The sequence below is a fragment of the Cibotium barometz genome, chromosome 17 (assembly GCF_041138505.1).
Source record: "Cibotium barometz isolate CiBa-2024 chromosome 17, ASM4113850v1, whole genome shotgun sequence".
In the NCBI taxonomy this organism is placed as follows: Eukaryota; Viridiplantae; Streptophyta; class Polypodiopsida; order Cyatheales; family Cibotiaceae; genus Cibotium; species Cibotium barometz.
Genome location: NC_141062.1, coordinates 2,010,139 through 2,026,910, shown reverse-complemented (window position 1 = coordinate 2,026,910; position 16,772 = coordinate 2,010,139). Strand labels below are relative to the sequence as shown.

General features: G+C 45.0%; 1 protein-coding gene across 2 annotated transcripts in view; it reads right to left on the bottom strand.

Annotated features, from left to right (window-relative positions):
- Positions 1 to 15,278, bottom strand: part of LOC147629579 (uncharacterized) — a 67,100-nt gene extending 51,822 nt beyond the window's left edge. The window contains exons 1-2 of one of the 2 annotated variants that reach the window (XM_086811079.1): positions 15,123 to 15,278; positions 14,398 to 15,028 (exon numbers count right to left, since the gene is read on the bottom strand). In XM_086811079.1, the coding sequence (XP_086667205.1) occupies positions 14,398 to 14,642 (245 nt within the window). In that variant the 5' untranslated portion in view covers positions 14,643 to 15,028; positions 15,123 to 15,278. Of the gene's footprint in view, positions 1 to 14,397; positions 15,029 to 15,114 lie in introns of both variants that reach the window. The other variant, XM_086811078.1, reaches the window with a different exon arrangement.
- Between the last annotated feature and the right edge of the window lie 1,494 nt (positions 15,279 to 16,772).

The following is a 16,772-nucleotide window of genomic DNA, read 5'->3' as shown; positions in this document are numbered from 1 at the left end:
CTAGGTCGAGAATATGACTCGTAGCAATAGTACTTTGCTTGCTGGTTGAAGGAAGTCTTAGTCTCTGTGAGGTTCCCCCCTTCCAAAATAGGGAAAACACTTAAGATAGTCTACTAAGTCTTAACTTGGAGAAAATTTCCTACTCGTTGACACCTTGACTATGCAAAGATTCAAGAATACGATTTGTAGGTAAGACCTAGTCCTATCCCGCAACAGGGAGAGCGTGGTCTTCTAAAAATCAAATCACCCATAGGGTAAATGATCATAATTTGGGCAACTACTAATCTTGATTTCCTAGAGACAATGCTTTTTTCCTCATCCATGCAAGGCATAGCCGTTGGCCTAGTCTTCTAGAATAGAGTTGCCCGAGAATCTCTTTATCTAGCATAGGGCTTTCACTTGATCTGTTGAAAAGCTACCCGACTAATCGGGTCCACCCGTCCGTAGGATGGTGCCGTCGAGACATTCCATCCTTTCACTTTCCACCCTACTCACGCGTCAATTTTTTTTCTAGTTAATCCTACCATACTGTTTGACATAAATAAACATGTTCCTTAATTAAGGCCCTTTTCACAAGGTTCCTTAAAACAACCTTTTTCCACAGTACAATAATGCCAAAAACAAGATTTATAAAAAAAGTTTATACATGAATTAATTCCATGCAAGCCAAACCGGCTCTCTTATTCTTTTTCTTTATACTGCCGATCATCTAGAATTCGGCCTTCCAACCTCTACGTGTTGGGCAAAACCCTACGAGACCATACACCTCGTCGTCGGCCGCTAGCGAGGACTCAAGCCGGACTGTCGCCCCCTTAGGCTCCGTCGCCCGATCCTCCTACTCCTCAGAGAGATGTCTAGGCACTAGGGTGGGCTTATTCACCACACTAGCTTGGGTCCCAAATACCTCTGAAGGAGCCCCAAGTGTTGGGTGCAACCCTACACTATGCAAATCTACATGTATCTACATGCTTCCTCAGGTGCCTTGCATCTAGCGACAAGCCTAACAACGCTCAAGACACTTATCATCATTGTAGAGGGTGACTCACAATATGGCCTGCCACTGCTTCATGTGTGGGACTTGCATACCTAACCAAGACCATGTATGATGTACGAGACTTCTAAACCTGACTTTGGCCGCTTAGAGTGGAATCCTACGCTGACTCATCCCAGACAAGGGCTCACAAGGGACCAGCACCATACACAGATGTCCACATGGCATCCAAGTGAGCATGAGCATCATCAGCATCAGAATCAGCAGCATCGTCGTCGTCGTCGTCATCATCACCATCATAATCATCATTAGCATCATGGAGGGGCATGAGTACCCAGTCGACAGCCAACAGGGCACTCAGGCAAGCAAGTGGCCAGGCATCAATGTCAAGGCCAGTAGATTTGGGCAAACATGGAAGTAAGCACAGCATTTAAAGAATTATTTTATGAATATATTTATTCAAAGCTGGCCGACAGCAGCAGCAGCAGGCCGACCAGCACCTTCAACATATATATAGACATAAATCAGCATTTGCATCATTTATTCATTCATATTCACCTTTTAGATGAAGTAGAAGTTAGAAGAAAGCATGTAAAGGACAGAGCTCACCCCTTTAGGATAGACCAACAGCCTTGAAGATGAACAGACATTCATGTCACCTTTTGTACTATAATACTAGAAAACCCTAACACCAACTCTCTTTTTCTCTCTCTCCTCTATCCTAATCACGTTAAATCAGTATCTTGTTCTTAATCAGACTTAGGACTGTGGATCAATACAGCAAGGCTTCCACGCATGCAACAACCAGATGGGCACGAGTCATGGTAAAGCCAATATGCACCTGTTCACGAGTGAGGGACTCCAGATGGATAGCCTCCTCCCGCCACTCCAGTATGACCCAGAATCCCCATTCAACAAGCTATCTCAAGATGACATGAACTAGGTGATCAGATATGATTTATTGGGACTTTACATACACGATACCTGGATCACAACTCATGAGCCACTCTCACACAAATAGCAATACTACATGGATACTTTCATGAGGCTTACAATGGATGGTTTCATACTGAGGGCTAGATACCTTGACATATACATGTCACATGCCATGCGGATTGCAATGGGCCAATAGCGGGTCTCATCACACCGCTTGAGGATAGGGACAGGGAGAGCCATGCAGATACCTTGGGGGATTTCTCAAATTGGAAAAATTTAACATGCTGCTTTGCTTAGAATTTGGGGGTTTTTCAAATTGAGGTCAAAATCAGCAAATTGAGCCTCTTCCAGCTACAGAAATTTGGGGCTTTTGTGAAAATTGGGCAATTAACTGCACATTGAAGCAATTGCAGTGCATAAAAATTGAGACTTTTCAGTTTGGAGCATGTAACAAGGGATTACGACAGTCATTTGTCACATATGTATACACGTTGAGTATACTTGGACAATTTGGTGCAAGTTTATACTTGCTTGAAGTTGCAGGCAAAAGCTTGCACAGGACATTTGGTTGCTTGGAAGTGCACATTGGTGCTTGGTTTGCTTGTCTACATGGCTCAAAATGCAACAGATGTATTTGGTGTGCTCACCCAGGAGGACAAGTTGGATGGATCAAAGTACTCCCTATGGAGTTTCATGATCTGTAATTTGTTGGTAGCCAAAGGGCTTTGGAGCATCATGTGTAGTGACGACACACGCGCACTTACCATACAGTCAACAACACCTCAAAGGGGAAGAGCTCAAAGAGCTCTTGAAGTAGAACTTGCTCCCACACAAGAGCAGAAGAGATGGGACTCCAAGGATGCACATGCCATGTCCTTGATAGCCCTTTCGGTGAAAAGGTCTATTATTCCACACTTTCGGTCCTACAAGACATCGAAGCTTGCATGGGACACTTTGGAAGCAATGTATCAAGTACGCAATGAGGCAAGAGTTGCCTACTTGAAGAGGCAATTAGATCTTCTTTCTATGGATGAGGGTGACTCCATGTCAGATCACCTCACCAAAGTGAAAGATTTGCAGGAACGATTGCTCAGCATTGATGAGGTTATCTCAAACAGACAACTAGTCACCAACGCTCTAAATTCTTTACCACCCTCCTATTTGGGCTTTCACACCTCTCTCAACCTCTCTATGGGAGGAGGTGCCCTAATCCTGTCACTTTTAAAGAGCTAGTGGGTTTACTCTTGCAGGTAGAGCAAACAAGAGCAAACCTATCTAGCAACCGTGGTGGAGACAAGGTGTTTACAGCCAAGGATAAGGGTAAAGCAAAGAGCTTTAAGCATAGGGAACACCAGTCTAGTAAGGCTGGTCATGGACAACCCTCTTCTAGTGGTGAAAAGTCTGACAAAGGGGATGCAAACAAGCCTAAAAACAAGGGAAAATGTCACTACTGCCATAAGCCTGGCCACTACATCAATGAATGTAGAAAGCGGATTGCAAAAGAGAAGAAGAAAGATGCAAGCAATGCAGTAGCAGACTCTTCTGATGACAAAGCAAAGCAATCGACTAATGTAATTCAAGAAGAGTACACTTTTTTGGTCACATGCACTAGTGACACACCAAGTGCTTTAGGGAATGATATGTCTTGCATTGCATCCAACAGACAGGATGTATCATGGTATTTTGATAGTGGTGCTTTGAGCCACATCATTTTATGCAAAGATGTATTTTAGCACTTGGTTTATACTTCTAATGGCATCACTATATCATGTGGAGATCATACCACTTATCCAATAAAGGGAATTGGAAAGGTCATACTTGTTGCAACCAATGGTGCAAATATATGTATGACAAAAGTGTTGTATGTTCTAGGGATAAAGAAAAATCTACTCTCTGTCTGAGCCATTCCGACAATACAAAGGATTGTATAAGCTGGATAGCTATGACAAGCGTACTTATGATGCACTTACAGTGGCTGCCCACACTCCTACTATGCATGATGCAGAACTTTGGCATGCTCGTTTTGGGCATGTAAATTTTCGGAGTTTGATGCTTTTGCATACGAATCATATGGTTGATAATATGCCGCCTCTTGAGTCTCCGGCAGCAAGACATGTATGTGAGGGACATATTTTGGGAAAGATGCATCGAAAACCATTCCCCAAGGATGGAGCTGTTAGAGCTGAAAATAAATTGCAGCTCATACACAATGATGTGTGTGGTCCAAAGCGGACACCATCCATAGGGGGGCATCTTTATTTTGTCACATTCATTCATGACTACTCTAGGTTTGCTTGGGTTTACTCCTTGAAAGCGAAAGCAGAGGTGTTTACATGCTTTCGACACTTTGTAGCAATGGCAAAAAAAAGGGGGGGATGTAAGGTCCAAGCTCTGCTTTCGACACTTTGTAGCAATGGCAGAAAATATGTGTGGATGTAAAGTCCAAACACTCCGCTCATATAGAGATGGTGAATACATGTCAAATGCATTCAAGGATTATATGCTTCAAAAGGGCATCTGTAGCATGCGCTGAGCTAGGACCATGTGAAACAACTGGGCCTTTTCTTTAAACCTGAGTTTAGTGAGTTTAGGAATCCTTTAAAATAGCATAGATCTCCAAGAAGTGGCCGCTCCTCGACAGTGGATACTGGAACATGCTCATCAAAGACATCCCGGCTGACAACAATCTCGTTCCTGTCTGGATCATACAATTTGTATCCCTTGGCAAGAGAATTATACCCCACAAATATAAGCTTGCGGGACTTGGAGTCAAGCTTCCCCCTCTGCTTCTTCGGAATATGTACATACGCATCACTCCCGAAAACACGGAAGTGCAAGACATCAGGTTTCCTGCCAAAGTATGCCTCAAATGGAGTCATGTTAGGTACTGAAGTCGTCGGAGATCGGTTGAGGGTATGGACAGCCGTTGCCACAGCCTCTCCCCAAAGTGGACGAGGAAGATCACGATGCTCCAACATGGTCCTCACCATCTCCACCACAATCCTGTTTTTGCGTTCTACAACTCCATTCTCCGAAGGTGATCCTGTATTGGCCAGTTCCCTCTTGATGCCATGATCTGCACAAAATCTAAGAAATTCAGTCGAGGAGAATTCACCTCCTTTGTCAGCCCTGAGAGTCTTTACCTACAATCCAGACTCTTTCTCCACCATCACGTGCCAACCATGCTTGGTCCTTCTATGAAAGAAAGTAGACCCACGTGAATCTGGTACAGTCATCAACAAGCAGCATAAAATAGAGAGATCCTCCCAATGATGGTTTCTGCTGAGGTCCACACAAGTCAGTGTGAATCAACTCCAACGGTTTCGAAGCTCGCCTAGAAGCCTGCTTCGGAAAGGATTCCCTGTGCTACTTACCACGTATGCAAGAACTGCAACGTCCTTGCCTACTGCCAACATCTGGCAAGCCAACCAACATCTGGTCTCGGAAAGCTCGCCGCAGCGCATCCACATTTAAGTGGCCAAAACGAAAGTGCCACAAATCTCTGACCTGAGAACCTGTCAACGAGGAGAGTGTAGAGAGTTTGTAGATACCATTCTCCACACCGCCTTCCCAAACAACCTGGCCAGTCTCACGGTCCCGTAGAGCAACTGAATGCTCCTCAAATTCCACCCGAAACCCAGTCTTGCATACTTCATGCACTGACAGAAGATGAAGAGCAGGGACATAAAGAACACAGGAAGCATGCTTGCCCCCCTTGCCGTCGGGAATAATCTCCATCCGGCCCTCACTGTGTATCGGAATAGTGGAGTTGTCGCCAATAAAAATGCGACCTGACTGTCGTTTCAGATCCAAAAAGAAGTCACGGGACAGAGTCATGTGCCTGGAAGCACCACTATCAAGAATCCATTCCCGGGTATCCTTTGCGGTGAAGCCAACTACCTCCTCGCTTGAAGACGATGAAGCATCAGAGTCCATCATCTCTAAGTGCACAAATGCACGAGTCTTTGCAGCTGAGGCTTAAGAATCAGCACTCTTCCCAGTCCGCTTAGGACACTTCCTCCAATAGTGGCCTTTCTCGCCACAATCATTGCAGGATCGTTCGGCCTTCAACTTCTTCTCTCGTTCTGTGTCGAGCTTCTTCTCAAAAGACTTCTCCGGTGAAGCCTTCCCTTTGCCTTGTTATTCCGGCCTTTCGACCATTGGCCAGTTAAGGCCTCCGAACCTCCGCTCTGAGGAGGGTTTGTGAAACGTTCCTCCTAGTCCAAGACCATGGGCACAAGCTCCTCCCAAGTAATGGTGCTGAGCCTGTCATTCGTAATCAAAGAGTAGTAGAAAGCGGAATACTAAGCAGGCAAGTGGGACAACAAAGTAATGGCCATGTCTTCAGATGATATCTCCTTCCCAGCCTGGAGGACTTCCTGCTGAAGAGCCTGCAGCTTGTTAATGTGCTCCCGCATCGTCGAGGACTTTGCAAGGTTCATAACCCGCATCTGCACTTCCAAGGAGATCCTCTTCATGGGTGATACCCTGTTATAAAGAGAAGCCAAGTGCTACCATATGCCTCTGGACAGCGTCATGTGCTTTACGTGATTGATTACTTGTGGTGTGCAATTGAGGAAAATAAATGACCGGACCCTGGCGTTGACACGATCCCACATCTGTGCCTGTGCCTCTCGGTCCTTCTTCATCGACAGTAACTCCCCTTCCTTTGCTTCCGGCCTTGGAACCCCGATAACGATGAAATCAGCAAGGTCATATGACTCCAGCACAGACTCCATCATCCCCTTCCAAATGCCGTAATTGTTCCCGTCCAACTGACGGCGGTCCACTGGGAACGTGGGGAGAGTCGGGATCTTCACATGCTTCTCAGCCATCTCTAACAAATCTGCCATCGCGGGGATGTAACTGAAAAAAGGGTGGTGGGTGGGAAAAAAAAACTCTAAACCTGCAAGTGGCTGTGCAGCGCTTTAGCCCGCCTTCCTCTTGCAACTTCTCTTCCCGAACAGTCCAAACAGTCCACCAATCAGCAACGTAACTATCCCCCTCTTGCTCAGAAAACTCCCAAGATCTTTCAAGAGCCTAGGGCTATGATACCATGTCAAAATACGCAGCGGAAATGATAACCAAACTTGAGACCACAAGAGCAAGTAGAGTGCAAAAAATAGACAGCACAAGAGAAGGAGAGAGATAGGCGTATAACTCTTCTCTATACACAAGATCCCGAGAAATAACTAAATGAATACAATGTGGGGCAATGGGGCCTATTTATATGGCCCTATCATGCAGTCGGCCAGCACTAGCAGCCCTCACGACTGGGCACATCCAATCGGCCAGCAGAGAAAAACACCACGACCCCTCCTGATAAAGTCGGCCAGTGCTCCTGGTACACAAGTGCAATCGGCCAGCATCAGAGGCTCCAGCCAGCCTGTGGCAGCCAGCCACATCATGAAAAAAAGGGAAAAAAATACGGGGAGTGAGGAAAAATGATAAAACGCCTATACAGGGCGGGCACACCCACAACAGAGGCCCTGATGTCTGATAAAGACAAGAGATGACTTCTAACATCCTCATCATCAGCATTCACCATATCCCTCTCATCCCGAGAAGGATCTTCATCTAGGACAGCATCATAGATCTATTTAGATCTCATTGTAACCCATTCATCTAATAGAGCTGCATTGCATCGACACTATTTGTCTCTCTTAAGCATCAGTAAGTGAAGTTTAGTTAGCCTAAGGTTGTGATTACTACGATCAATCCCCCACATGTCACACCAACCAACCTCCTGGGAGCTCTTCCCGGTCTTCTGTTCCATGCCTTGGGCTTCGTACTTGTGCATTTTCTTATACCTTGGACCTGTACACCTTCATATGGGACTGAATCAGGATTTAGCCTTGCTGAGCTTGATGCTCTAATACCAATGTAACACACGGAAGCTCTGAGATGCTTCTTTCAGCCCTAAACACCATCTAGAACATGCTGATGCAAAAACACAGACAGAAGGGAGAGTAGAGAGAGAGAGAGAGAGCCGGAAATTCAGTATATTCATATGGTACAAAAAGGTACCTCTAAATTTGGCAGCCATGGGCTGCCTTCCATGAAAAGGTGGAAACACCCAAAACAGTCCTAAATCCTGGACCCACTCCATAAGGGAGTGAATCAATCATAATGATGAGCATTAGTGCCTTTGCATAGGCCCTTGGACCACTAGAGTGCTGGCCGACTGCTGGTTGGCCAGCCGACTGGACAAATTCTTCATAAATGCAAATCCGCCTGTTCTCTATGCAAACAACAGCACCCTATGCAGCCGACAGGTTCTTCCTTGTCTTTCTCCTAGTCCAACACTAGCCAACTTTGCACTCCATGTTCCAAAACCTGGTTCTAACTGATCTTGAGTTCCTTCTTTATCTGTTGTCCTTCAGGACTAGCCTCAGAGAATGTCCATGGCAAATCTTGCACATGACAATATGCTTGGCACAAGCCCACGAAGGAACGTATCTCCTAGGCTGTCTTGGGAACGTCCCAGTCGAGGATTGCCTTTATCTTTTCCGGATCAACGTGAATGCCATCAGAACCGATCACATAGCCCAGGTATTGGACTTCTTGAACTCCTTCTTTGCATTAATGTAGAGTTCGTTGTCTCGCAAAAGCTACAAGACCTTCTGCACATCCTTCACGTGCTACTCTGCAGTGGCCAAAAAAAATAAGAATGTCATCCAAAAAAATGAACGGACATATACCGATGAGTACGGCGAAGACTCGTGACATCATCTTGTTGAATGTCGCCGATGCATTGGTCAAACCAAAAGGCATGACCACAAACTCATAATGCCCTCGTTTTGTTCGAAAGGTAGTCTTTGGGATATTGGCCTCGAAAATCCTCACTTGGTGATAGCCACTTTTGAGGTCGATCTTTGTGAAGTACCAAGCACCATTGAGCCTTTCAAGGATGTACTCTATCCTTGGCATTGGGAACTTATTCTTGATTGTCAACTTATTCAAGGCTCGGTAATCCACACAGAGACGTGCGGTCTTATCTTTCTTTTGCACAAACAGGATAGGTGCAGCAAATGGAGAGGAAGGAGGGCTAATGAAACCAGACCTCAGCAACTGTGCTAGTTGCGTCCCCAACTCAGCTTCCAACGCCTTGGAAAGACGATACGGAAACTTACTCGGTGGCTCGGCTCCATGTACCAATTCAATACGATGTTCTTCAGGACGAGAGGGTGGGGGTCTTGGTGGCAGATCATCCCTCAACATGATGTCTTGAAACTACTGGAGAAGACCAGTCATCTCGGATTCCAATGGAGTCGCGGTGGATGTCGCTATCTAACGTGGGCAGACATAGATCATCGCACACTCAGCTCCCTTTCTGATAGCTCTACTGGCTTGAAGGTGGGGAATAAGTGGAATACCTTGAATAATCTAATCCCCTCGAATGATAGTAGGCTCAAGCAAACCTTCGACGATTGTGAAGGTGTCCTACCTCCAATCAGGAATAGGCGCATACTCGCGAAACCACTGAATCCAAAGGATCATGTCGCACCTGAGAAGAGGCGAGACAATGAAGTCCCTCTGAAACTGGGCTTTTCATCTTGGTCGCCAACTGCGGAGAGATGGCATCTTCTGAACTGCCCATGTTGAAGAGAACAACAAATTGTTGCCCCTTCGCCGTGCCATAAGCTCGGATAAGACCTTTCTGACGCTCCTCAACTCCGCCCTCCTGCTTATCATCAAATACCACTGCAGGTACGCATTCAAAGCAGGCAAAAGCTGAACAGCATTGGTGGTTGAGGGTGGGGGTGGAGGAGGTGGAGGTGGTACAGCTGTGGCGGTAGCCACTGTAGAGGCTAGTTGTTTGCTCTTTTTCGCTTGCCATTTGGTACAATCCTTCTTGGCATGTCCCGAGTGGTGGCAGAAAAAACAACGGTTCTCTTTGAAGTACTATGAAAGAATGGGTACTATGCTATGATACCCACAAAGAAATGCTGCAAGAACTGTATAACATTGTATATGGACAGCAAGCATAAAGGAGAAAAGAAGATCTCTGCTGAATATCACCAGAAAAGGTAGTACATTATGTGGAGTAGCATGAGGGAGGTCCCAGAGATGCTGCCTATCACTGCAGAAGCTGAAAAGAGAGATGAACTAAGGGAAAGGGAGCCAGCCCTATGCTGGTCGGCCAGCTGTAGAGCTGGCTGACAACATGGCTGTAGCAAAAAAATGCTACATAAAATGCCAAAAATACCCAAAAATGGTAGAAAAATACTGAATAATCTCTACTAAGATATGCTAATGCAAGGCCTCATAAATGGCCAATACAAGCATGAAAAAAGGTGATGTAGACCCTCTGGAGATGATATAATCCAACAGTACCATTCCTTCTCATCTGACTGCAAGAATCCTCCCGTAAGGCCCTCCTTGATCTTTTCTTCAGGGGTCTTCTTGAGCCCCCTTACCTAACTGTTGGTTAGATGCCTGGTTTTGCTGGTTGGTTTGTGTCTGCTACTGAGGTTTGGGGGTGACTGGAGAGGTCTTGTGCTTGCCTCCATTGAGCATCATCGCATGATTCTGTGCAAGAGTCAAAGCCCTGTCATATGTCTTGAGGTTCAAAATTTCGACCGAGGAACCGAATGTTTGGATCCAATCCCCGAATGAACTGCTTGAGCTTCTCCTCCTCGGACTTCCCCACTGTTGAGCTGATGTGATCATCTTGTTGGAGTAAGTGAGCACGGGGGAACGGTTCTGGGTGAGTTTGTAGAACTCATCTTCTAGATTTGTCATGTACTGTGGAGTGAGAAACTTGGTCTTCAAATCGCACACAAAGGTGTCCCAATCATAGTCCAATAAGTTAGTGTAAGGAGCTGTATGCAAACGGTACCAATGTTGCCACAAAGTAACTGTCAGAATACGCAGCGGAGATGATGACCAGATCTGGGAACACTAGAGCAAAACGCATGCAGAAAAAACAGCACAAGAGAGAGAGAGAGAAGTAGGCGTGTAACTCTGCTCTATATACACAAGAAGATCCCGGTATGATACACAAATGGTATGGGGGCTGGGGGCCTATTTATATGCCCCCAGATGAGCAGAGCTGAAAAAAGCTCCACGGCTGCAACATCAGTCGGCCAGCTGAAAAAAGCTCCACGACTGCAGCATCAGTCGGCCAGCAGCATGCATCCAGTCGGCCAGCACTGAGGGTCCACGACTGGTCAAGTCCAGTCGGCTAGCACCTGTACACACATCCTGATGTAGTCGGCCAGCAAATGGATCCTCCAACTCAGGGCTGCCTCCCAAGCCACAGAAAAAATGGAAAAAATAGGGGGGAAATGCGGAGAGTGGGGAAAAATGATAAAACACCTCATAAGGGCGGGCACACCCACAACAAAGGCCCTGGTGTATAAAACTGGACAGGAGATGACTTCTGACACCCCCTCTCAACTCCTGGCTGTGAAACCAACCTATAGTCGAAAGCCAAAAGTGGATTATATGCGTACATTTGGGTGATTGGCATATGCACATGTGCCAAAACAACTCAAAACAAAGCTAGATGATAAAGCAATAAAATGCATTTTTGTGGGCTACGGCAATAAGAGCAAAGGATACCGTGCGGGATTTTTGTCAATAGAGATGTGGTATTTGCTGAAAATTCAGTTCAGCCCATGTACAGCTGTACAAAAGTAATGATACAAGCATTCGGGACATGTTTGATGGGCTATTACCCATTGAGATTAGCGGGGATTCAAATCAGCCAGCCCCTACACAAGAAAATCCTCATGTAGAACACGTGGAACAGCCAGTAATTCAGCCCCCTTCTATGGAAGAAGTTGAAGATCTTGTCAATGAAGAGCAAACAGCCATACTTGTGGCTAAAGACTATTCTCAGAGAAAGAGAATAGATTATGAGGAGACTTTTGCTCCTACTTCGAGGATGACTACAATCCGATCATTGATTGCATTGGCTGCACATAAAGGATGGAAAGTGCATCAGTTGGACATCAAAACTGCATTCTTAAATGGGATGTACATGAGGAAGTATATGTAAATCAGCCCATTGGTTTTGTAGTTCTTGGCAAGGAACATAAAGTATGCAACATAAAGTATGCAGGTTACACAAAGCATTTATGGGTTAAAGCAAGCTCCAAGAGCTTGGTATGATTAAATACATGCTCATCTAACCAACCAAGGTTATGTGAATAGTCCAGCTGAAAGCACATTGTATGTGAAGAAAACCGGTGCCGATATTCTCATAGTCATCTTGTATGTAGATGACATGCTCATTACAGGGACTAGCAAAGCACAAATTTCATATTTGAAAGCTGAATTTGATGTCAGATTTGGGGCCTTTACACTACTATCTTGGCACATAGAGGCGATGGCATTGTTATACAACAAACTATACATAAAAAGTTTGCTAAAAAGGTTTCACATGGAAGAATGTAAGCCAATTTCTACTCCAATAGAAGCAGATGTACGGCTTACTACGCATGATATTGGTGAGCCTTTTGAGGCCGACATTCACAGCCAAGCGGTGGGATGCTTCATTTACTTGTGCAACACGAGACCTAACATATCTTTTGGGGTATCTCTGTTGAGAAAATTCATGCACAGCCCGGGCACAAAGCATTGGCAAGTAGTCCAACACATTTTCTGTTATCTTTAGGGTACCCTGGATCTTGGTTTACAGCTTTACGCATACAGTGATTCAGATTGGGCTGGTGATTATGATACCATGCAATCCACTAGTGGGAATTGTTTTTTTCATGCTAGTTCATGTATATCTTGGCTAGGTAAAAAGCAACCCACTATTGCCACATCTACTTGTGAGGCTGAGTACAAGGCAATCTTCACAGCTATAGTAGATGGTGTAAAGTTGAGGAGATTATTGGTTGATCTTCGTGAGTGTCAACACACAACCACCACTCTCACTGATAGCTAGAGTGCTATGGCCGTGACACAATATCCTGTATTTCATGCACGTACCAAGCACATTGAGATTCATTATCAGAGAGAGGTTACATGTAAGGGAAATCGGTTTATCTTACTGCCCTACACAAGATAATATTGTAGATCCATTCACAAAGGCTTTACCTCGAGAGAAGTTTGAAGCTTTTCGCAAAGCTTTGGGCTGACTCTCATACAGAGAGTGATCTGCTACCTTGTGCAGGTTCACACTTACACAATAGGGGGGATTTGTAGGCATATGCTCACTTATAGTAGTGCTACGTGTGAACAAGGCTTAACAAGGGCACGTGGTTTTTCCCCTTGGATATCAAGTGTGAAAGGACACTCTATCCATATAAATTTTGTACTTGTATATTATATGGATGTGACTCACATGCAAGAGTTGACTGTACTTGTATATTATATAGATGTGACTCACATGCAAGAGTTGACTTGCATTTTGTGGTCACCACTCTCTCTCTCTCTCTCTCTCTCTCTCTCATGATCACCTCATCAACTCCAGATCCAGGACATGCTCCACCGCCATCGAGCTACCTTTCCACGTGACATAGCTGAGGGAGACCTCTCAGCCATACTCGTCAGCCCCATGCTTGACATTTTGGAGAGTGGTATACCATCTACTCGGAGCTGTGTTTTTATGTTCTTAGTATTCCATGATGAGTTTCCATGGACAGTTTTGTATCACCCCAGTGAGATAGCTATATTTATGTTTTCTTTCTGTTTTATTTTTCATTCCATGATGAGATATGCCATGGACATTATTGTATCACTTTGGTCTCATAGGCCCATTGGGTCTTTAGTAGACGCTTAATATATCTTTCTTTCTTTCTTCTCTTTCTCTCTCTCTCTTAGCTTCCTGTTTCTGCAGCTAACCCTAATCTGCAAGAAACCCTACTATGTGTGTCTGTGAGTCCCAACAGCCACCACCCCATGAGCCTCAATTTCTCTACTATACAGGCCATACCTCAATTAGCCACTACTTAATTTTATGCAACTGATGCTGTTAGCTTTAAGTTCTTTTTCATTTATGTTAAATACCATGGTCATTGTAAATAACATGGATACTTTGTAAAATATTTTTGGTCTCATAGACCCTAGTGGCCTTTTGAAGATGTTAATATAATTTTCCGTCTCTCTCTCTCTCTCTCTCTCCCCCCAAGATGCTTGCCAACTTCACTGTGTTGATTGTTCTCTCCACCACCCTCCCTTGCCATACTCCTGCTGAATGTGACCCTTTTTACTTCAAAGAAAGAGTAAAAGGGTGGTAAGCACATCTGTCCCTAATTCGCTCCAACCACAGGTCCCCTGTCTAAAACATTTGTTTGCTCCGAGATACACACACTCCCTAAAATTAGGCCACTAAGAAAACAATATCCCACAGGTAAAAATAGTCCTGTTGAAATCAGGAAACTAGAACTGCCAACCCAATTCACCCAGAAAAAGGCCTTCCAAGCTGCCAAGCAAGTCTCTTTGTGGCTGTTGCAAACGAACATACAAGTAAATGAGGGATGGGTAAAAACCTGGTAGATGAAAGGCTTACTTACACTTTGAGCCGCATGCCAAGATCTTGTAGGAAGGTGCAGTATGACTTGCGGAAGTAGGTCTCCTTTTTTAGGTCGATGCCATCCTTGCGCGAAGGGGAGTGCTTCTCGATCTGCTCTCGGGGGAAGTACCAGTTGGAGCTGGAATGGTCTGGCTCCTCCAGCTTCTCATGAGATGCGGCGGCAGTCGCCACCGCATCTGTTGCTGCTGCAGCTTGAGAACTATCTCCTTGCGGCAAGCCAGCCATCTCCTTCTTTTTCCGGCTTCCCCCTGCCTGCCACCCGCAGCAGAACGACAAGCAAAAACCGACAGAATAATTAAGCTTTCATGCTCTGGTTTCCTCCCCCTTGCTGGCAGAAGTAGACCCAAAATGAAGCTCTGACAGAAAAAAGTTTCCTTCTCTGAAAGTCGAAATCTGTGCAAAAATTCGGTTTTCTGCCCGTCGTAAACCAGAACAGAAATTCTGACAGACAGAAATGGTCCCTGTATAAAAATCAGGGTTTCCTCCTGCTTGTAGAACGAACATGAAGACTCTGAAAGGAAAAATATGGTTTCTTGCTCTTTAAAAGTTTAGGGTTTCCCGCTCTAAAGACGGGACTGTCCGCCGTAGCTTCTGTTGAGGGGTTTTTGAACCTGAATTGCGAGATGCAAAGTGATTTGTGGAGGAAGAAAGCATACATTTTCGCGAAGCGAACAAACATAGCGAATCAAACAGTTACCTGCCCACCTGGAGTAGATCCTCCGATGAAGTGTCGGGGAGAGACAACCCTTCTTTCGAAAAGGGGAAAGAAGTGAAGTACCTCAGCTAGCCCCTCTTACATTTCCCGTTTAGCTTATTAGACCTTAGGGAGTGGTAATACACTATTTGCGACTAGTAGTAGTCTCTCCAATGCATTGCTCATAGTTTATTGCAATGCTTTGTTCCTTTCGCCTTCATTTTTTTGCATTTGCTGCCTTGGATGCATTTTCGCTTTGAGAGCTTTCTGGCAAAAATAAGAGAAAACAAGAACCCTTGGGATGATTGGAAAGTGCCTAAGAACCTTTACCGGGACAGCTTCCCCCTGAACATCTTCTCTATATCTGTTAGAGCCACAATGGGGACATTCTTGCAAATGCTCATATTCATGGCGGAAGAGGCAACAATCATTGCGACAAGTATGAATATTATTGTAATTCATGCCTATGGATTTCAATAACTTCTTGGCTATCCCTTTGAGCAATCATTCACATTACCCTAATGAGTGGCACATTGAGAGATTAAGGGAGGGATCATCTTTGTGGGGCACACCATTGTGGGTGTGAACAAGAGAAAGAGAGAGAGCTCTCTAGTTTCTGTGTGGAGAACAACCATGAGAAGCTCTTAGTGAAGTAGTCTATAAGTCCTTGAGAATAGTCAGGTTCTGCATTGTTAATCATCTATCTGAAAGGCTTCTATGACAATCTCTTGTAGGTGTGCAGGTGTAAGGAGATCTATTGGTGTTGCTCATGTGTGAAAATCAAACTTGGATTTTAAGGTGGTGGGGTCGAGTTTGTGATCTTTGAGAAGCTATATAGATTCTAGAAGGAAACACTATGTGTGGTAGCCTTTGTGTGACACAACCAACGAAAGATTGGCAATGGGATATCTTGGATTTTCTTCTTCATTTAAGCACGTGGCAATTTGTGTGTGTGAACAAGCTGAGCATTCAGCTCATCTTAGTGTGGCTATTGTCTATAGATAAGGAAGCTCAAGTACCTATGCTCTATGATGGAATTTCTAAGCGCAATAGAGAAATAGACACATGGTTGAATTAGTCTCTCAACAAAAAGCTTACAGAGAGCTTGATTGGTCGACTCAACAGGTAGCTGGTCGCCCATTTGGTCCATCTCCATTTTTGGTACCAATCCTATGGGATTGCCACTCCATAGAGCGGCCAGATTTGTGCCATGTTCACATGAGGCCAGGTCTGTGTCTCATGTGAAATGGCCAGTTACGTGGTGTCATATGGACGAGAGTTAGTTTCGTGCCATTCGTGTGTGACTAGGATCGTGTCATATGGATGGGATCCTGTATCGTGCAACCCGTGTGTATGGCCAGGACGATGTCTTGTCCATGGGACTATCACTCCATGGAAGGACCCGTAATTGTACCATGTCTTCCCTATGGGACTGTCACTCCATAGGAAGGCCACGGTTTTCACATTCTATCGCGCTAGATTTGTGCCCGACGAGAATGTATTGTACAAGTTTCATGAAAGGGAGATTTTGTCCATTACATGTGCGCATGCATCCATCTTTGCATGTCTGAATTCATTTTTGCGTGACTTGTATTTGTGTGAAATCATTTTTGCGTGACTTGTATTTTCACATTCTATCGCGCTAGATTTGTGCCTGACGA